At 37.8% G+C, this 23,086-nt stretch overlaps 1 protein-coding gene across 1 annotated transcript in view; it reads right to left on the bottom strand.

The window, feature by feature from the left end:
* Nucleotides 1–1,878: 1,878 nt before the first annotated feature.
* Nucleotides 1,879–23,086, bottom strand: part of LOC145992242 (ankyrin repeat domain-containing protein 27-like) — a 35,278-nt gene continuing 14,070 nt past the window's right edge. Inside the window, exons 8-12 of the mRNA XM_083128588.1 lie at nt 21,716–21,845; nt 14,472–14,619; nt 11,781–11,898; nt 10,087–10,280; nt 1,879–7,910 (exon numbers count right to left, since the gene is read on the bottom strand). Of these exons, the coding sequence (XP_082984714.1) occupies nt 7,835–7,910; nt 10,087–10,280; nt 11,781–11,898; nt 14,472–14,619; nt 21,716–21,845 (666 nt within the window). The 3' untranslated portion in view covers nt 1,879–7,834. The remainder of the gene's footprint in view (nt 7,911–10,086; nt 10,281–11,780; nt 11,899–14,471; nt 14,620–21,715; nt 21,846–23,086) is intronic.

The following is a 23,086-nucleotide window of genomic DNA, read 5'->3' as shown; positions in this document are numbered from 1 at the left end:
CCTGCTTACTTACAGTTGCTTGTCAATGGAAAATATATTGTCCATGGGGAGCATGCATGTTTGTGCAAGTAATTTATTTCATGTGTCTCATCCCCATCAACACAAATGGAGTCTGTCCCTTTGCCCCACATCTCCACCATGTCTAACCACCACTTTGTTTAGATTTAGAGGATCGTAGATAGGCTATGTGAAAGCCTCATATTCGAAGTTTATTGACAGCAAGAGGTGCATTGTAAGAGAAAGGGGGTACAGCTCTGAAGATCAACGTCAAAACAGCTAGGTGGCCAGCCCTGTTAAATAAGAACACACATTTTCAATTTAACCCTTCACTTGACTGAAGGTGACGGGGTGAGGAAAGAATTAGGAATGTTTGTTTACCTGTAGTGCCGTTGAAGTTCTGGTCCTCTGTGTCCTGGCTTTGATGGTGTCGTAACCTGTAACAAAATGCAACTAGGGAGTGTAACTTGGTTTCTCCCAAACTGCCCTAACGTAATTCAGATTTCTAAATGATCACTTATTAAATGTAATTCTCTCCTTTTCCTTTGACTTCAATTATTTAGATCAGTTACGACAACTTCGATGTACAACAGAGAGCAACTAAGCATGACTCTGGAGCTCGCTAGCAATTACTATATTCGATCCAAAAGCAAGGATGAGATTTTCTCACGCAGACTATTTATTCGGAATTTGAACATGTGATCGGTAAATCCATTGCCTGAGCACGTCCTTTGGCAACCGCGATTCTGAGGAAAAACGCTGAAGGTCGCTGGCGTCAATAGCTCTTTTCCAATGCTTCAGCATAACATGATTAGCTTATTTATTTATGATGCCCGGTCCTATGTTTGACTCATGCCTGTGGCATGATAGGGGTTGGACACTTCAAAGCTTCTCTCATGGTCTTGATATAAACCATGGAGAACAAACATGAAACATTTTTTTTTAAATATTTTTCTTTTGAGTGCTTTGTACAAGATCTTTACAGCACAGGACATTAGTACATTACTAACAACTCTTGCAAAAACTGTTACTTTTATGTCTTAGTTGTTCATGAACTGCTTAACGTGTAATATCCATATCCTAACCAATAATGCATGTAATTATGCACTGTTCATTTGTTAGTTGTCCAGGGTCTATTTCAATGCAAAATTCATCACCAAGTGAGGAGACAAATTTAAAGTTTATGAAATGTTTGGAACCTCATTTTTTTAAAAGTTCTGTGTGAATTACAAGGTGAAAAAAAAATTAAAGTGTTCCCCATGTGCTTAGCACCATGCCATGAAGGCTTATAGGGGGTGTGGGGGTAACTAACTTTCTTGATCCAGTCATGAGTGGGGTGATGTGATCAGCATCATGACCCTGACTGCCTTTACCCCCAGGTCATTCAACGCTGGATGGGTGCCTGGCCCACTTCCAATAATTGCCTTGAAATAGACCCTGGACAACAAACAAATGAACAGTGCATAATTACATGCATTATTGGTCAGATCAATGTTCCTAAATACATATGGAGAAATTCGTACTCACTTTATCCGCAAAACTGTTTTATCTTCTTTGTTCTATTAATTTCAGTGGCCACTGCCACCATCTTCGTTGGAACTCGCTGTACTGTTCATATTTATATACTACCGCATCTCTTTTCCCAATTATGAATGTTCCTAAAGATGTAAACTTAGTAAAAGTTCAACTACTTGAAAAATATATAAATATGGAGAAACTAGTGCTCACTTATCCGCAAAACTGTTTTTTTTTCTTTGTTCTATCAATTACAGCAAGTTCCAACGAGGATGGTGGCAGTGGCCACTGAAATTGATAGAACATAGAAAAAGTAGTTTCGCAGATAAGTGAGTACTAGTTTCTCCATATTTATATACTACCGCGTGTCTCTTTACCCAATTATGAATTGAAAAATATAGTTGCCAGTCAATTTCTCCATATTGAATTTTTTTTAGTTAAAATATGCCTAAAGAAAATTATAATCCTATGACCTGCAGTTTCTTTATGTATTGAAAATCATATATACAGTTGTGATGCTTGATAAGCATTAAGTTAACATGAAGTACATTTTTCTAAAACTACCTTCGTATTGCAATATACACGACATGGTCAGTTGAGAAGAAACTTCATTTCACATCGTCAGGTACTACCAACACAATTTATAGTCAATTGAAATATTTTTTAATCAACCTGCTTGGTCATCTCCCTATTTGTACAGTTAACTGCAAATTGCAATTTTTGTTGGAAATGAAATTTTATCTTTACAATAATTATTACTCAAATTTGATCTGAATACCAAAATATCACATACACATTATACTACACACTATTTTTTAGGATCAACTGACTAGGTTGCACTATTTACAAACTAATGATTTGATCCCTAATCAAACGAAAGAGAAGCATATCGATACATCACACTTAATCTCATACATATTTACAAAAACCCGTAAAAATTAAGACAGCTTCAAATAAAACAAGATATACAGATTGTGACATTACAAGATTGATTGATCAATGTTCTCAACACTGATCACATGCATATTTCATTTTTGATGAAAACACGAAACATGAGATAACAAATTGTAATGTTAATTTTTCAGGTTTTGAAAGGTGTGAAGTACAAAATAAACCCTTGAACATGAAATTTAGGATTTATTTACAGATGCAACACCTTCCGAGGTCTGAATTATCCAGTTATGCAAATTACGGAAAATTGATTAATTCTGCTGTAAATATTTGAGAAAAAAACAACGGACCCCTTTAAACAGGAAGAAACTTAATACTCTGATAACTATATAAAATGTGCAATTAGAAGTGAAATATTAATTTTGTGCAATAGGTGTAGTTTTTACATGAAATTGAAGATTTTATTCACCATTTTCTCATCGAAATGCCATTTTTTATTCTGAAATATGCAGGGTTTTTTGTTGTTTTTTTTACAGAAATCTTGATCTGTTATTCACCATAAATATGTGGCTCTACTGATCACTGATAAGGATCAGATTGTTTGTAATGTGATTATTTTTGCTCATTCTTTTTCAAGGGTGAGAGAGCCATGTAGTAAAAAAGGTATGTAACCCTCGAGCTTGTGTAAAGAAAATAAAATCAATGGAGGAACTGATCTATTTAATCATTGATGTTATGTGTCACTCTATATTCCAAAATGAACTGAATAATTTCTGGCATGTTCATACCTTTCTATTGTGAACATATGGAAAAGTGATACATGATTTAAGTCCGACCTTTACATATGAAACTCCACTAAACCCACTGCTTGTGCCAGGGGTGTCCAAACTTGCCAGGAACTTGAGCAATTGGTTGAAGGCTATGTTAATTTTACTTACACTAAAAATAATACTTCACAAGATGATTAGAAGGTGTATTCAGTAGCAGGGCAGGCCATGAAAAAAGGCTAGTCTAGGCTTAAACTCTCTCTTATGTAATGCAACTCTGGATCTTGATGTTAAATGTGTATCTAGTATCACGTACATGGCTAATGTGATTATTTGCGCATATTAACAGTGATCAATTTTAAATTCCAATGTAGTGTGTGTTAAAAATTTCTTTTTGGGAAACGAGTTAAAGCCCAGGTTGGGAATCGAACCTGGGACATCTGGCGTCGCTAGCACAGTGTGCTAACTATTCTGCCACGGAGGCCAGAATTTTGTTCAATTCTTGCTCTCACTGCCTAAATCAAAGAGAAACATGGTGATGGACAATTTGCTGGGGAATACTAATGCATCCATTTGTACATAATGTAGCTGAGGATAACTGAAACACTTGCGAAAGCAGAAGACACTTTCATATTCTTGATTGTTCAAAGTGAATGTGAAAACTCGAGCATGTCTTGGGAGCCTGTGTTTTTACTTTTGATGGGATTTGTGCCATGTTTTGTTTCCTCGTGGGCTACTAAAGGAGAAATGGGAATCTGCAGTATCCACTTGTCACTCAAGTAATGCCTAGCAGATCGGGGTAACCTGCATTATGATACAAACCCAGCATGTGGCTACAGGAAACGACATTTAATTCTCTAAGCTGGTGGGTTTCCTTCCTACAAATGTGTCCCTGTATAGCATAATGTTACCTTTACGAATATATTGAGCTTATTTCTTCAAGTTGATTTTTTTATACCCTTTTCCTAATTTATTAATGCTGCGTATTCATTTCTATTGCTGACTGAGCCAATATCAATACACACTGTCCTGGAAATCTTGTGGCGCAAGGCTGTAAATAACGGCTGGTAGCTGCAGCGACATTTTCCCCTCCATGTACTCACTTTATTGGTGGTGCCCTCTTGAGGCTTGTGACTTGTTCTTGTTCTCCAGAGATTCCCAGGACAGTGTGTAGATATTGGTTAGAATTCTGTCACTGGTACAAGCCAATACTTTTCTTGAGTCTGCAAAAATGCAATGTGACACATTTGTAGTGTGTGTATGTCATGAAAATTAAGCAAAATGCACATGATTTTAATTACCTCACATGCAATTATGAATATACCTCGCGTTTCAAAATAATTTGAACAATTTCAACTCCTTATAATTTTTTTATAAATTATGCAATTTACTTAAAATTTTACACATAAGTACTATAACTGTCGTTTAGTGGTAAAAATTGTAAAACAGTAATTTACAAATGCTCAATGTGAGCCCCCTTTGTTACCCCTTTTGTCAGTTCGGTAGTCCAATTTGGTAGGCCTACCAGACTATTTTCCCTTGCAAATGCATCCTGTTGTATTGAATTATTGATACCAATTGCGAATCAAGTTCTTTGATGGTGGTTCATTACGAAATTTGGTACGAAACTCACAACAGATTGACTAACGTGAAATTGTAGGATGCAAAATGCTTTCTCTACACCACAGGCAACTTGTCACTCTGCCACCTGGTGGAAGAACTTCGAACTACTACGACCATGCCAAACAAAACTTGAGGAAGTGGTCGAAAGTACTTCAATACAAATTTAATCGTTGATAGTGTTTTAACGCTCATGGAACGATTTCTTATCGTTCAAATCATTTTGAAACGCTCTATATTAAAGCAAAAATCTGGTTTCAATGAAAAATTTATACAGGATTATTCAAAAAGAAATTCACACTTTGAAACAATGGTAACTTTTGTTGTTATTGAGATGTGCTATTATGTTATGTATGTATGAAAACAGTAACTCAAAAAGTCTTATTTCAGTGATCGCTTATAGCAATTGTAGTACCTGCCATACGATAACTTTTCCCAAAATGGCTGCTACCCCGACGGCCTTTTGTGTGATGGAGTTTCGAAAACCTGAGTCTGCTACTGCACTGCGCTGCAATTTCAGGACCACCTAGCAGGCAATTCATCTATGATTGGGTAAGGAAATTTAGAATTTGTAGTGAGCATCAGTAGGAGTAGTAGGTTTGAATTGTTCCGTCGACTCCCCCCCTCCTCTCCATTAAATTGAAATTGTTCCTGTCAAGTTACAAGAAGAGCAGGAAAGTTATTACTTTTGTCAATAGCAGAAATGAAATTAAGTTAGAGTAAGGAAATGAAGGAATAATAAGCAAATGATTGGAAACACAAGAAAGGAAGAGAAACCGATAGAAGAGAAATAAGTAAGACACACAGAAAGAAAAGAAAAGGAAAAGAAGTGAGATAAGGATAGGCGAAAATGAAAGAAAGAAACTCTGAGACAGAATAACCAAAGTAAAAAAAATACACGAGCTCGAAAAATAAAGGGAAAACAGTAGGAGGCCATCCACATTGGGGGAATGGGTGGAAGAGATCCGGGAAACATTCCCCCCCAAGTCCAAGAAAATCGAGATTTCGTGCCATACTCAAACATTCCCCAAGTCCAATAAAAATCAAGATTTCGAGCCATCCTGAGCTAAGGTGGAGCCTTATTAAATTCAGTCCTGAATTTGTGATGGATGCACTCCATAACACAAAAGGCCTCCTCCATCACAGTAGTGGACTGATACCCTTATGGATTTCCATTTTCAAAGTGAATTTCTTTTTGAATAACCCTGTACATATTCTGAACTTTTTACAATTTTCAGTATTGGTGGGAATCCGTAACAGTATCAGTCTCGGTTTAAAGTGGAATTGTGTCAGCCCTACTAATTATACAATTGAAGTACTATTCAGATCAAACTTACAGCACAACATACTGGCAAAATTACTAAAGTAATCACTATTTTTGATTGACTTGACTAATGTAATCCAAGTGTCACATATATTGCCGTGTCAACAAATAGAAACTGAACTAACTACGACATATACTGTTTCCAATGCAATGCATTTCAAACAATCTACTTGGACATGTAATGACTTAAGATTGATTTTACCATAATTATCAACTGCTGCATCAATTCTTGAGAAAATGTATTTCGACATTTACAAAGGTTGTCGAAAATTGCAGTCAACGAAGTATTGAACTTGAAAGTATTGTTAAACCATGTGCTTCATCAAAAAATGATCAACATCGCTAACGTCCATTCTACATGACGAGTCAAAATGCTTCTGTTTGACATCTAGCAAGGGCACACTCGAAGAAAACATCTGTAAAATATTACATTTATTTTCTATCAGGATGAGCGTTTTCACTACTACCTCTGCTGGCAATGAAACAGCCATGGACGGTTGGTCACAACACATCACGCCAGCGGTAAAAACGTGAATCATGACCTGGAAAAGTTTGTGAAGTTCAAAAGTTCACCTTTGCATGTTGTTCAGTCTAAACACTAAGGGAAACTGATATTCTACAGTACTCAAAAAAAAAAATTCTGCATTTTCTGAACATTACATGAAACTGTCCTGTTGAAATATGATGGGATAGTGTAAGTTTTTTTTAAAACAAATTTTCTCCAACAATATAATTCGTGCAATATACCCAACCTCTACAGTGTCCATTTTGAAACTTGGCACCAATACATGGCAAGATCACAGGACTTCAGTCTTGTGTAAAATCGGCCTAGCATTTTGGTTGCTGTTTAATGGTGCATTTTGACAGTTACTGTAGATACACAGATCCGGGTGCGGTTCCTGCATTTTGACTGCTCGTGTAGAATGGACCCTAAGAATTGTCACAGCAGTTAAGATTCGGTACGACTGGCTTAAAACAGCAACAAAATACTTGCACAAACACTGCAATACCTGATAAATACTTGTATATACATTATTATGGCATTTGTAATAACTTGAATTTGGTTCAAATCAGCATACAATCTTAACTGGACGTAATCCACTGTCTACTCAATTCACATTCTAACACTACAGTTCGGGAGAGCATAACTCTCATTGACAAGTGTACATTTGACATCTTTTGCTGGGGACAATCACGGAGGGGTGCCTTAGAGTGGTAGTTAGCACCTTCCTCAAAAGTTGACACTAATACAAGAGGTGCTCTTTCAAAACGTAGTAAGAATAGATAAAGGTAGGGTACAAATAATGTTTTTGTATCAGACGATACTTGTGGTTTCGGAAGCAGAATCAGCTTTATACAGGAATAAACTTAATACTCTGATAAATGCATAAATGTACTATCAGAAAGGAAATCTTTATTTTGTGTAATTTTAAATTGTTTTAGTAATTTCCAAGTAGATAAAGGGTAAAGTAGACAACGGATGATGTGAAGTTAAGATTACATTCCAACACAGAACCACTGTCATTAACATTTAGACAAGCAAAATATTAAAAATTATTATCTTGTCACTTGCTATTGCTGGATTGAAATGCCCCCTCACATACAAAAACATGGCATGCCTCAAACTCTGTTTGTATAAGCTTATTGATATCAACTATGTTCACTGATATGTTGGACGGAAAAGACATTTATGTACTTGTTTAACAGCAGTCATCACTTGCTACTCCTGAGGTTCTATGACATCTTGCTTACCAAAGCAGGTTCCTATGTTACTTTGGATGTTGGACAGAAATTCCCTAGAAAGAATAATGCAAGTGTATTCACTTTCAAAAGGATCTTGCTGACATCTATTAAATATAATACAATCAAATCAGTCACCTTTTATGGGGACAGAATACTGAGAATTGAGTTTTTATTTTGAGTCCACGTTATCCACCAATACAATATTAAATTACATCTGCTTACAATTTGTTCTAGAGCGTTCACACAAATCTTCATGTGGTTTCCTTTTGCTGTTATCTAAATATTCGCAATAGTTTAATAGGCTTACGTAGCCACAAAACTATTGTGAATATTTAGACAACAGCAAAAGGAAATTGCACAAAGAATTGTGTGAAGGCTCTACAAAGAAGAAGGCATGGTAGCTTAGTCATTAGAGCGTCTGACTACCATACGAGAGACTCAGGTTCAATCCCCGGCAGGGAAGAACCGGGATTTTTTTTTCACCTGTTCAAGCAGCTCTGGCACCCACCCAGCGTTGTACTATAAAGTGGGTATCTGGAGGAAACTCTGGTGGGTAAAGGCAGCCAGGAGCATGGTGCTGATCACATCACCCCACCTTCGGCGTGATCAAGAAAGTGTGGGGCCCTAACCCCACACCCTCTATACGCCTTCGCCTTCATGGTATGGTACATGCATTACCTCTACAAAGAATTATATGTGCTTATTACCTATTTTTCGATTTTGGAATATCATATCGGTTTTACAAAAGGAGAGGAAATGTTGAAAACGGCTTTGCTAGCATCGGCCAAGGTTTAGCCAAGCTTTATTAAGTGATTACTTTAGATCTGTCCACCAAAGTTTCGAGTCTTGGTGTGTGTGTGCTCTTTGTGAGTGCCTATTCATCCATTTAATCTAAGCATCACACATTCTCATCATCGCAATTAACCAAAATTTGCAGAAAAGTGCTGTTAAATACAAAAAATATGAAATAAAATTTTGATTTGGTCTGCCACTTTTGGCTAATCGAGACGATGAGGATGAGTGATATGATGAAATTGATGAAGTGACACTCACAAAGAACACCCAGGCCACGATTTGAACCCAGGAACCTGGCATCATTGCACACCTTGCCACGGAGGTTAGCATTAAATGAAATACAAACAGCTAGAACCGCTGGCATGCCTCCAGGAAGATGTTCTTGGTGCTAAAATTGCAGTGAAGAATGGGCAAGGCAAAATGGTGGGCATGTGTGATTTTGTTGAGGTGGAGATGATACTAGGTGTTCATAACCTAACCATATCTTGAGATATTCAAGAAAAATGGGATATGTTGCTTGAATGTGCATGAGTTGCTGGGAGAAAAAAACAACATAGCTGGATTCAAAATTGATAGATTTGGAAGATTAACAGAGAACTGTGCCATACTAGCTTTTTCAGAAAACTAATTTACACTGGCACTCATTGTATGCATTGGATCAATGTTCAAATGGATAAAATCAACCATGGGCTTCATAAGGGGTACTAAAAAAGAACTTTCCTAAACTTTCAAAGATGGGTAAAGTTATAACAATACTAGAGAATGGCTATGTATTTCAGTGTATTAATAATAATAATAATTGCTATTTAGATATATTACCATGTAATGAATCTTGTATGACCAACCTAACAACCCCCTAAAAAATCCTTACAGAAAAAATAACTAAATGGAACCTAATTTGAATTATTGCTTTAAATTCACTTTATGCACACACAGGCTAATCGGGACTGGATCTACAGTGTAAAGTGGGATCCGAACCAGTGTGAAATGTGCCTCCACCAGATATCCAACCTGGGACCCTTTGATTACAAAGTGACGATGCTGCCACTATGCTATCAGGGAGGCCCACAGGAACTTCATTAAACTTAGTCAAAATGTGATGCATTTATAAAGATTACCTTACATTTTTCCAGCACTGCATGTTGTCAAATGCTATTTATTATTTGATCTGAATAAAATAGAGATATTTTGTTACGAGCAGTGCTTTTTATCCGAGAAAAAAGGTTCTGGTACTCCTAAAGTTTGTTTGTTCTTGTGTTCATAAATATTGTGCTATGTTCATAAATGAGCACGTATAAAAAGCTATGAGTATGGCATACCCTTGCATACCACGCAAAAAAAAGCACTGGCTACCCGATAAATGTGCACAACAAAAGATTTTTTTTAACGCCATGGTGCATCCTGGAAGCCAAAAGTGTAATCAACATTACTTACCCCAAGGTTGGTTTTTGGGTGCTGAGCGAGCATTCCTGTATCTCACCAGAGCTATATATTTGATCGCTTAGTTCTCGCGTAGAGGCCTCTATCATAAAAGTCACCCTTTCCAGCTGCCGATCCAGGGGGGACACTGGAGTTTCGTCAATCCTCGATCCATCACGTCCAAACCTTTGGTCCACCTCTTCCGTTACCTACAAGGTAACAGGAACACACACTACAATAAAATTATCCTGTGCACTTTCATACATATATTCTAATTAAAACATTATGGTTCAGAGTGATTAATCGTCTTACTACCAACCAATAATGGTGTATTTGTTTATCAGTACAATTCTCAATAATTTAATAAAATATTTCTATAATTTATTAGCACAATGCTCCTATGATTATACAGTTATGAAAATGTTTGAAAATTTATAAGTGGGCAGTTCCTTTCCACAAAAAATTCTACAAGTCATATTTGATCAATAAATTGTGAAAATAGGTAATGGGTCATTCCATGTCAATTCTTGTAGCTTTGACCTAGGGAAGAAACAGTATCAATTTTTTCTTCTCTGTGCCTCATACTTTTACAGTTACAGGAGGTGAAAGTTTTCAGGATTTGCATATATATAACACCATTAAGCCTTGTTTCCATGATATGAAAAACTAAATATGCTGACCATATAATAGTTGGGCTGAAAAGTTCGTAGGCTGACTCATAGATGGCGTTACTAGAATTAAATCCATGTGATTTTTACTTAGTACTAAGCTTCAAAAGATACGTGTATAAATTTCACAGCTGCCGGATAATTAGTTCGTGAGATATAGCATTGTGAGTGAAGCAGCTTTTGTTATTGTGAAAAAATGGATAAAAAAGAATTTCGTGTGTTAATAAAGCATTGCTTTTTGGCGAAAAAAAATACTGTTGAAGCCAAGGCTTGGCTTGATAAACATTATTCGGACTCTGCACCAGGAAAATCAACCGTTGAGAAGTGGTTTGCTAAATTTAAACGAGGCGAAATGAGCATCGAAGACGATGCATGCAGTGGACGCCCCAAAGAGGCTGTTACCGACGAAAACATCAAAAAAGTCCATAAAATAATTTTAAATGATCGTAAAGTGAAGTTGATCGAGATAGCTGAGATTATTACATAGCGTTGTTGGAGCGTTTAAAGGATGAAATCACGAAAAAAACGGCCCCATTTGAAGAAGAAAAAAGTGCTGTTTCATCAAGACAATGCACCGTGTCACAAATCAATGAAAACGATGGCAAAATTATATGAATTAGACTACGAATTGCTTCCCCATCCACCATATTCTCCAGATCTGGCCCCCAGTGACTTTTTCCTGTTTGCAGACCTTAAAAGAATGCTCGCTGGAAAGAAATTTAGCACTGATGAAGAGGTAATCGCCGAAACTGAGGCCTATTTTGAGGCTAAAGAGAAATCGTACTATAAAAATGGCATCGAAAAATTGTATGACCGCTATAATCGTTGTATCGCCCTCAAAGGCAACTATATTGAATAATAAAATCGAATTTTGTCAAAAAAATATTTTTTACTATGTTAGCCTACGAACTTTTCAGCCCAACTGTTATATATATATAAATAAGAAGAGTATTAAATATGAAAAAATAAAAATTCAGCTTCTAAGAACCTTGTAGAAAATACTATATTACTCATATCATTAGATTCAATGAAACACCATACCTTGATTAAATCTTCCAAAGCAAGCTCTCTATGAACCTTTTCACTTCGTGGCCTCAATTCCAGTGGTTTTATGGCAACTAGTCCTTGCACTGCAGCTTTGAATGTGACTAAGCTGAAACTGAATGATATTTTATTAAATCAAACAAAATTTAATGCACGACATGAGAACTTAATATAAGTATCTGTGATTATAAATGATTAGCCTAGATAGGTAGAAAAGAAACATAAAATACATGGGCTATCCAGAAAGTAACTTATGTTTTGGTGGAGTGGGGCGAGGGGCGGGGCTAACACCGCCATCTTTGTGTCAGAGTGTCCCCTCACTCAGTACGCATCCAGCTGTGGTAGCGTGCGGTACGTGTTGCTTCTGCTGAGTTCACTGTGAATGTTTAAAATGTGTGCTGCAATCGAAAATCCCGCGAGTTGTGAAGTGCGGTAAGTGATTAGAATTTTGTTGGCAAAAAACCACAAACCAATTGAAATTCATCAGCAACTTTGTGAGGTGTATGGAAACGACGTAATGAGTGAAGGCAGAGTGAGGCAGTGGTGCAATATGTTTAAAAATGGCTGCACTAATGTGCACGATGTAGAGGAAAGTGACAGACCGAGCATTGTGACTAATGAACTGGTGGCGAAAATCAATGCAAAAATTCGTGAAAACTGCCACTTCACAATTATGGAGCTCTCACTTGAGTTTCCCCAAATTTCACGAAGTTTGTTGAATGAGATTGTGACGCAAAAGCTAGGCTACCATAAATTTAAAGACCTGGCTCGCAACACAGCACTTCAACAACGACGCAGAACTGCACGCAGACGTGAATGAGTGGTTGAAGTCCCAGGCGGCAAAATTCTATGACGATGAAATTAATAAGCTGGTGCACCGTTATGATAAGTGTCTCAATTTGTACGGAGACTGTTGAAAAATAGTGTAAGACTGACTTTCAAATTTATATAATAAAAAATGTTTCCCTTCATTTGGGTTTTATTTATTCCAAAACGTAAGTTACTTTCTGGATAGCCCACGTATATAAAGTAAAATTTAATAATAGTAATAATAAAATAATGAAGTGCAATCAATAAAATTATAGACAGAAAGGATGCTAATTTGGTGTACTGAATCTTCAGGCCATCACAAGCAGTAACATCGGTCGAGTAGATACCGATGTATCAGTATCAGTGTCTAAAAATGACATGCAACATTTTCATGGAGTCTAAATATTCTTGAAATTATGCAAAACTCAGTTTCCATTTACTTTGCACCAATATTGTGTGATAACATAACAGGTATTTTAATATTCTGTTGTAATTCTTGAATATTTTGCAGTAAAACTCCGGTAAATTGGTGCTTATAATTGGAATGGAACACTCACCCACTGATATTAATAAATATTTTGAACAACTTTTATTTGCTACAATTTTCAAGCATTGGCATCGGTGGGAATCCATAAAAGTATAGACTCAGTCCTAATTTATATATTAAAAAAAAAAAAAAAAAAACATTCGATACATGTCATCTCTGAACTGTTCAGTTCATACATCAAATCAGCATCCCTCTGTACAGTGATGGACAGTTCTGGGTAGTAACAAACTCATTGACATTCAATACAATGGCTACAACTCAAAAGTTGCCGAGTTGGTGTTTGAAGATCACTTTATACACAGTAAGGCTAATTGGGACTGGACCTACATTTTAAAGTGCATCTGAACCACTATGTACCTTCACCGGGACCCCTTGATTACAAGGCGATGATGCTACGACTGCAACATCGGGGAGGCCACAACTTAAAAGTGCCCACGACTCTACGTAATTGTATTGATTTCACTTCATTATTCCCTTGTACTTTTCTTATTTCACATTACTTTTTTCACCTCTTTAGTCTAATAACAATGATGATGATTGGTAAATATGTGAAATTGATGAAGGAAAATACAGGAAGGAACAGGGCAATGTGCGAAAATTGAGTCAGGAGCGGCCTTCCTAAAGTTTCAAAATGGGCTGGCTTTCGCTTAAAGGTGAGAAATCCCATACGGATTTATAAATAAATAAAAGTGCTGCACGTTATTGTAGTGATTGCTGCGAGATTGTGAATTGACCATTTAATGTTCTCGGCAACCAATTTTCGCCAATCAAATAACTTCGTATTTAAGAAATAATGAAAATAAATATGGCTGAAATATTATAAATTCTACCCATTCACTTACCACAAGAGAAAAGCACACTTCAAACTTCCTTTGAGGCAGTAAGTAAAATTCTCCCCTGTGCTTTGCAGCCATGACGGCATATAGGGGGTGTGGAGTTAGGGTCCCACATTTTCTTGATCATGGCCGAAGGTGGGGGTGATGTGATCAGCACCACACCCACGGTCACCTTTACCCCCTCTCCTCGAGTTTCCTCCAGGTACCCACTTTATAGGATGCTGGGTGGGTGCCAGACTTGCTTGAACAGGTGAGAAAAATTCCTGGTTCTCCCCCACTGTGGATCGAACCTGGGTCTCTCGCATAGTAGTCGTATGCCCTAACAACTGAGCTACTGCGGCAGTACTCCCCAAAAATACTTATTACCCATTTTACACTTGTTTGTAAATGTGACATTACTCAAGTAACAGAAAGCCACTTATGATACATAATTTATCCAATTTGATATTGACAAACCTAAAAAGAAGTAAGAATGAACACAGATGTTTCACATACCTCACATCATCACCAGGTGAAAGGGTCCACTGAAAGTTTTCTACATAGTAGAGATTTGAAGCCATATGAAGTGGCTTTGCTTGAATGATAACAGTTTCCAACAAAGGTATAAGATCATCAGACGTTAACTGAGGTAGTTGGCAATCATCTGGAAACAACAGGATTTAAATCATTCGACGAATATGCTAATGTAGTTGTTTCAAAGGAGATATTTACTAAAAACGTTTTTGAATATTAAGTTTGTACATTAAAAAATAAATCTCGATAACATAATTCACTGGAAGGAAAAACCATCTGGGCTTCCTTCAACCCTTCAAGTTTGAAAGTGTTGTGTCAGAACTGTACGCTATTAAATAAAGCCATTAACTTGGTTCATACTATCTTTGTGTCTATTCTCGAGAAGATAAAAATTGAAGGTGGTTTTCCCCTTGTCATGTTTCCAATGATACAGTAATCAATCATATATTTGATAATTATAATTAGGGCTCGGAAGTTAATGACCTAAAAAATCTCTCAAATGACCTTAAATTATTAAATAATGACCTAAAAATGAACTGAAAATTATTTTCTCTCTCAAAACGAGCTTGGTTTTTCATAAATTGCAACATAGTTGAATAATTAGGCAAAACCTGTTCTTTGATGTTTTAAACTACTGAAGCAAAGGGAAAACAAGCAAATTAAGTGCTAATGGAGTTACTTCCAAGGTTTTTTTTTGTGTAAGTCATTCACCTCCTTTCAGAGTTGGTCTTGCATGATACAGTAGTCAGTCAGCATCTCAAAATACAGTTGCGTTTTGCATACATCAGATTATAAATTTTTGATATTGTGGCTAAAACCCAATATTAAAGCAATTACAGTGGCCAGCAAGGGAACCTCAAAATAGGCTTCACATATATTTTAAGTGCTGGAGGAAAACTAAATGTACCACAACTAATTATTTAATGAATTGCCAAAGTTTCAGCTAAAAATAATATTGTGCATTTCTAATGACTGTATTTTCGATTAATGGCAAACTTGCTAAAAAGACCATGTCAGGAAATATAAATGCATAAATTATGCCAATATATGCATTTAAAATTCATGAAACAACAGGGGAGAAGGAAAATAAACCTAAAAATTAAGAAAAATGTAAAAAAGATGGCAAAAAATACTAAAAAATGACCTAAAAGTCAAAAAAGGCAGACAATGAAAAATAAAAGCAATGTTTTCTGCTTCTAACTTATGGGAAACAGACTGACATCAGGTTTAGCATTTTTTTCAAGGCTCAGAAAAAAAAGTTTTTTCTTCAAACTTCCGAGCAATAGTAATAATGTACATTTTGCATTATCCTCCATTACATACGGAATCTTACTGGTCTCAGTAATAATATATTTAATTATATTGTTACAGTATTTAACATTGCTATTCTGCTACTTTTGGCTAATCATGACAACGAGGATGAGGGACACTCACGCACAAGGCCATGATTCAAATCTGGGAACTTCAGTGGCAGGATCAAAACTCAATCACTTACCATGCTCAGTCAGTGAACAAGATTGGTCTCAATAAAGCAAATCTTAAAAAAATATTTCACAATTTAACATTCCTGCAGTATAATTTCTTAACAACGAATTCTTGTAAACCAATAATATATACACTGCCTTCTAAAAGTTAAGCACGCAATGCAAATTTTCGAAAGCATATTTGAATTTGAGTGGCTGAAAATCGCTGCGGACGCAGATGTCAGTTTTTATGTGTAGCTTCCTTTCTGTAAGTAGAGAGTGATTTATCTGTACCTAGGTGCTTAATCTGTGCTCTTGAACTAGCATAAAAGCTAGGATTTCCTACAAGAATAATCACACTTTCGATGAAGACGCCAGCATTCCGAAGGGTTTGAGGTGCATTTTAAAGCCGATACGAAGTGTTTATAACTTTTGTACGATTATTTTTGATTAGTTTTTCTATGGCTGAAAGGAGACAAAAGACAGATAGTGAGCGCTGGCATGCCGTCGGATGCATTGAAGCAAGACAGTCAATCAAAGATGTCGCTATTTTCTTTGGCGTTGATCATTCGGTAATTCCTTGATTATGGAAACAATTCCAAACAAGTCAAACAGTTGTCCGGAGACCCGTGTCCGGTCATCCAAGGGTTACCGCCCCCTTTGATGATCGATATATTGCTATAGCAGCCAAGCGGAATCGACGAGCAACCTCCACAACTGTTACATCCATGGTTGCAGCAGCACTTGGTAAGACAATATCTGCCAGTACTGTGCGCCGAAGGGTCCACATGAAGGGATTGTACACCCGAGTACAACATGTTTGTGTTGCACTAACCGTCCAAGCCAGAGGGGCAAGATTAAAGTGGTGTCGTCAACATGTCAATGGGACTCTCTCAGATTGGTACAACGTTCTGTTCATGGACGAGTCCAGATTTGCCCTGGAATCAGATGATAAGCGTGTAAGGGTCTGGAGAGAAAAGGCACACACAATCAGGCCAAGAACGTCATCGAACATCATGGATTCAGAGGTGGCAGCATCAAGGTGTGGGCTGGAATTTCAGTGGGATATCGCACCGAGATGCACATCTCTAAAGGCGGTTATGTGACGACTGCACGGTATCGGGATGAAGTCCTAGACGCCATTGTGAGACTCTACGCTGCAGCAGTTGGTCCTGATCTCCTCCTCGTGGACGATAATGCCCATCCCCATCGAGCCAACATCGTTGACGAGTACCTGGAAAGTGAGGGCATTTCTCGTATGGAGTGGTTGGCATATTCCGCCAACCTTAATCCCATTGAAAACCTTTGGAATGCCCTTAGGTGTGCTGTCTCTGCACGTTTACCTCCTCCAGCCAGTTTCAGAGAGTTGGAAACTGCTCTAATGGAGGGATGGCTATTGCGAGCATCTGCGATGGTTGATCACCTCATTGAAAACATGGAAAATCGTTGGAAAGTTTGTGTGAAGGTCCAGGGTGGTCTGTCACATACCATATTAATGTATGTTTTGTTTTGGTTTGTTTGCCTTTAAACATCATTATGTTAATGACCCAAATGTGACGTCATCATATAACTTACGAAAAGTAAATATTTTTTTCATCTTTGTACACAATTCTTGTTTTCTTTAATGCATAAACACATTTGCTACCTTCATGTGTTATTCAAAGCTTTACTTTTCCATTTTTGTTGATTTTACCATTGCGTGCTTAACTTTTGGAAGCGTGTTTATTATAAAGATTACTCTATTTCAATTAACTACAGTCAAGTCCACCTGTGATGAACTACTGCTTATTCAGATAATTGAGACCATATCCAAAAATCACCGAAACTAAAATCTGAATTGAGGAAGAATTCTATCAATAGAACAAAATATCAAATAAGGCACTGTACAGTATTACAGAACATGTTTCATCATCAGCACAAGTCACAACCCCTCATCCAACCCCTTGGTCTTCTCCATTCCATTTCAGTCACTCTGCATGCTACCAAACCTTTAATATATGAGGAAGAGTCAAATGAAAAACCTAAAATTACAGGACCGGCTTTAAACAGCTCAAATTTACACAAGGAATCCACTGTTATTTACAAAACTACCTCAAGGCTGCAACACTGATCAAGCAAGCTTCACAACACCATTGTTGTCATTTTAAAGATCGTGCCTTCTAGCCGTGGTTTCTTGCCCTCAGGAAGCCTAAAACTTGTAGACATTCTACGGCAAATGAAAATTCAATGACTCTATGCATGCTTAACACACCAGCAAGTTTACAAATAGGAGGAAGTTCGACAATGGTCTCAGTACATAGGTGGAAGGACCTTTGTGGTGGCTCATACGTAGACCTCGGATTTTAGGTTTTTAACCTATTTTTTCCTTTGCAGGTAAATAAGAAATAAGTTATGTCAGCGTTTCATTACAAAACGCAACAACTGACGAAGTTGTATGGTGCCTAGAATAACCTATTTTGCTTGTTAGAACCTATTTTAGGTTTATATGTCTAAATTAAACCTTTTTTTTAGGTTTCTATATAAATTCTTAGGTTTTACAGGGTCTTTATATCTCACAGAGGTATTTACTAGGTTTAGTGACGAAACAATTCAATGACTTGCGTGTTTGAAACAAGTTTTCTGTCTATTTCCCTCCCCCTCGAAGTCTATAATGTTTTTCAAAACTCTAAACAAAACAAAACAAAATGTCTAACACCAATGTTTTCTGCACACAGTGGCGGCGATTAGAGGGGGCACTTGCCTCCTACTTCTTGACCCCGCACTATGCACTCTTAATGCTTGTCTACTAAGAGAAAGTGCCCGACCCTGTGGCCGAGTGGTTAGCACATCGCGCGGCGACGCCAAAGGTCCCGGGTTCGAATCCCGGTCGGGCTTGGTTGTTTGTGAATGTCCATTCATCAATTTCATCATTTCATCACTCATCCTCATCTTCGCAAATTAGCCAAGAGGCACAAAACGCGAAGTAAAATAAACTAAATCAAATCAAAAATCAAATACTAAGAGAAAGTAAACTGTCCTTGCCCCCTCCCCTTCCCAGTTTTGGCAGCCAATCGCCTCAACTGCCTACACAGTCTAAAGTGCAAACTTCTTATCCAGGTGGTCTTGCCCACTTTCCTGCCAGTTTGGTCCTTTTGTGGAATTCATACCTTGCGAAGTAACGTTTCAACATTCAAATTTGCACCACTGACTATGTTTCCGTTGAAAGATAATTAAAAGATAAAATAAAACATCTGCTTTTACCTTTTTTTTCATGTGTTACCAAAATTCACGCCATGATTTCCACAGCCAGTAATTCACGTATAATTCCCGGGATTCAAAGAATACCAAATGAATAGCCACCCTGATATTGTGCAGCAAATTTTACATGCTAATTCATTTTTCACGTCAACAAGCACCTTTTGCAAATATAACAAATATAGTATCGCAATAATTTGTGGATAATTTTGAAAATGATGCATACAAATGAAAATTTGGTTAGAAAATTAATATTTGGTTGTTACATATACCTACTAAAATTTCTTACGGTTCATGTGATTTTTTTTTAACGATTGTACATAATCAGTACTCATCAGGAATTTTGTACCATTTAAGTTTTTTGGAACCTACTTCAGGATTTTTTTAGTCTAGTGACAATGAAGTTCGACCAGTCACAAATATAGGAGTGCGTTGTGAAAGAAGGAGAACACATACATATGCTGAACATATTTTATTCAGCAGGCTACATGGAACAAAGGAAAACATAAATTTCCGCTGCAACGCAGCAATGTATGGTGTCCACACAAAATAAAACATTTTCGTCCATCTACACGTGGCATTGAAGTTCGACCACTGTTAGAGCGGATCCTGTTTACCATGGTGTGATGCCGCCCCGTCGGCGAATAACTGTAGCAATGCATCGGGGCATGCTGCGGACGAGTCGTTCAAGGTATTCCATATCGATGCGGTGCCATTCCTCCTGCAGGCAGGCGATAAGAGCAGCCACTGTCGTGGGTCCCCTCTGTTGCACACGTCGCTTAAGAACCCGCCACACATTCTCAATGGGCGAGAGGTCGGGACTTGATGGTGGCCATGGCAGAGTTCGCACGTGATGGCGAGTCAACCATTCTCTTGTCAGCCGCGCTGTATGAGGCCTGGCATTGTCGTGTTGAACGATGAGATGCCGCCTGTGGAACAGGTGCCTTCGCACTGTGGGAAGATGCCGCTCCAGTATGCGTGTATAGGCGTGTGCATTCACAATGCCCTCACAGACGTGTAGTGGGCCAACCCCAGATGCCGTCATGCATCCCCATACCATCACTGACGCAGGTTTCTGTACCCGACGTGCATAACATTTTGCTTCATTCTGTTCCTCCTTCCGACAAATGACTGTTTTCCGTATTTTCCCGTACACAACATTGAAAATGGATTCGTCCGTCCACAAAACCCTGTTCCACTGCCGAAATGTCCATCCCCGGTACATTCGTGCCCACCGTAGTCGATTGCCTTTGTTCAACATGGAAAGGAAGGGTTTACGTTTCGCCTTGTACACTCGGTAACCGCATCGCTGTAGGTAACGGCGAATGGTTCTGGTTGACACTTCAATGTGAAAGCGTTCTCGAGTCCACAGTCGTAATTCGGCCACAGAAACATGATTGTTGGTCTGGATATAGCGCCTAAATATCCGTAGGTCACGCACGCTCAGCAGGCGTTTTCGACCGGGGGCCTTACCTGACTCTGTAGTACCCGTATTTTGGTGGTGTTTGATGATGCAGTGGACGGTTGACTTGGGTAAGTTCAGTTGGCGCCCTATTTCCCGTTCACTGAGTCCATCCCGTTGCAACTCCACCACTCTTCTCCTCACGGTGTTGTCAATAGGTTTGCCCCTGGCCATGGTGATGATGCACTGCGGTTCCTCGGTGCACAGCACGCGCTTATATACGGCGGACTCACTTAACGTGTCCGTGACGTCATGGTTCCATCGAATGCGCCACTATCTGGAATTTTCCGTATGGGTCTGGTGCCTGGTCGAAGTTCAATGTCACGCGTATAGTTCCCCGTTTTCGTTCTTTACGTGACCTTGGGTGCAACATGCTGGGATCACGATTCTTGCCTGCTCACACGCCTCCTCTTACACACATGCGTCACTTCTGCGGGTCACCCATTCCACCGCCTATGCCTCTGTGCATTTAATTTTTTCTGGTCGAACTTCATTGTCACCAAGGTTGTAATTTAATATTTTTCAAACTTATTTCAGAATTTTTAGAACCTATTTTAAGATTTATAGAACCTATTTTATGATTTATAGAAACTATTTTAGGATTTTAAGAGCCTATTTTAGGAAGCTAAAAGCACAGTTTTTAGAACCTAAAAATCTGAGGTATACTCATAAGTGACGGCACATTGATTTCAAATATTATTCTTCTTGTGCTACACAGGCACCAACTCAGACTTGAAAATATATGTGGATCAGCAATGGGTCTATGCTAAAATGCAGCACACTTGTGCAACTTTACATGCAGAAACCTACAAAATAAAAACAAAAAAACAACAAATTAAGGCTATCATTCGACTCTCCCTTGTAATAAGGTTTGTTGATGCTGACAATGATAATTTTTCATGGACATTTCATTTTTTCTTTTGTTCACAAAAACTGAAATTTAGGATTCACTATGAATGAAATCTGTAGTGTATTTAGGTGGACCAGTGAATTAGATTCACTGTATCCAGGGATAACTGCACAGACACACTCACTCACTGTATCACTTTCTATAGAATCAAACATACCAATGACTACAGAGTGTGCATCCACAATCGCACCCTTGAGCTCTGCCAGAATGAGGTCTAGCGTCGTCCTCAAGCAATTAAGCTTCTCTATCGGGCATGTCAAGCTGTCCAGTGAGGCTAGCTCCACCACCTAAATTGTCCATCAGAAAATCACATGCCATAACAACAAACACAGCAATGGATAACAGTGCAAGATGCTATGCACACGCTACAATATTATACATACATGAATGTATCACTACTCATGCACAGACATTCCTTACAGGCAAGATTATGTACAAAATAATAGAGAAACTTATTCAATTTTATGTACAATTATGTATATATCTTAGGGATGGGACCGATTAATTGGTACTCTATTGGTATCGGGCGATATAGGCATTTTGGTTTATCGGTAAAATTACCGATTATTTTACCGATCCAATATATCAATAAATATATGATAATTTAGTGCAAAATTCTGTCATTTTGTTCTAGTTTTTATGGATAACACTGGGGAACAAAAAAAAGATTTTATTTTGCGGCATAAAGTTTAATAACAGTTTCAGCACACAAAACAGCTGTGATTGCCAATTGTATGATTGGTTCAGTTGAATTGACTCCAGTTATAAAAATAAACACACCATGGAAAATATAGGAGGTAAAATTACTCTACGCTTTTCTCGGTAATATGAAAATTTAATAATGATCTGAAATTCCCATAATAAACTTATTTATTTATTTGTGAATTGTTGCTAGGCAACTTATGAAGCATCGCTAGGCAATATATCGGACACTCAACAAACCTTAAGGAAGAATACCAAAATATAAAAATGGTTTTAGAAAATAATTGAATATGCTGAACATAAGTGGCTCGTGTGTGTGGATTTCAAGATGGTGATTTTTTTACTAGGACAGCAAAGTGGGTACACAAAGTATCCCTGTTTCCTATGTTTGTGGGATAGTCGTGCTAGAGAAAAGCATTGGACGATAAAAGTTTGGCCCCCAAGGGAAAATATTAGTGGGAAAAGCTAATATCATTCATGAACCGCTGATAGATAGGGACAAAATCATCCTTCCGCCACTGCATATTAAACTTGGGTTGATAAAACAGTTTATCAAGGCCTTAGATACAAGTGGTGATTGTTTCAAATATATCTGCCACACTTTTCCAGGACTAAGTATTGAAAAATTGAAGGCAGGAATCTTTGACGGACCACCACAAATTTGTACTCATATATGATGCCAATTTTACAACTTACATGCCTTACATCGAATCTGAGGCCTGACTGAGCTTTGTGTCCGTCGTCAAAAACTTTTTGGGGAATCACAGAGCAGAAAAGTACTCCGATATATTTGGAAATATGTTGAAATTTTTTTAGAAATTGGGAG

The sequence above is a fragment of the Lepisma saccharinum genome, chromosome 9 (assembly GCF_977018435.1).
Source record: "Lepisma saccharinum chromosome 9, izLepSacc3.1, whole genome shotgun sequence".
Classification (NCBI taxonomy): Eukaryota; Metazoa; Arthropoda; class Insecta; order Zygentoma; family Lepismatidae; genus Lepisma; species Lepisma saccharinum.
The sequence above is the reverse complement of the archived record's forward strand: the minus strand, read 5'-3'. Positions and strand labels throughout refer to the sequence as shown.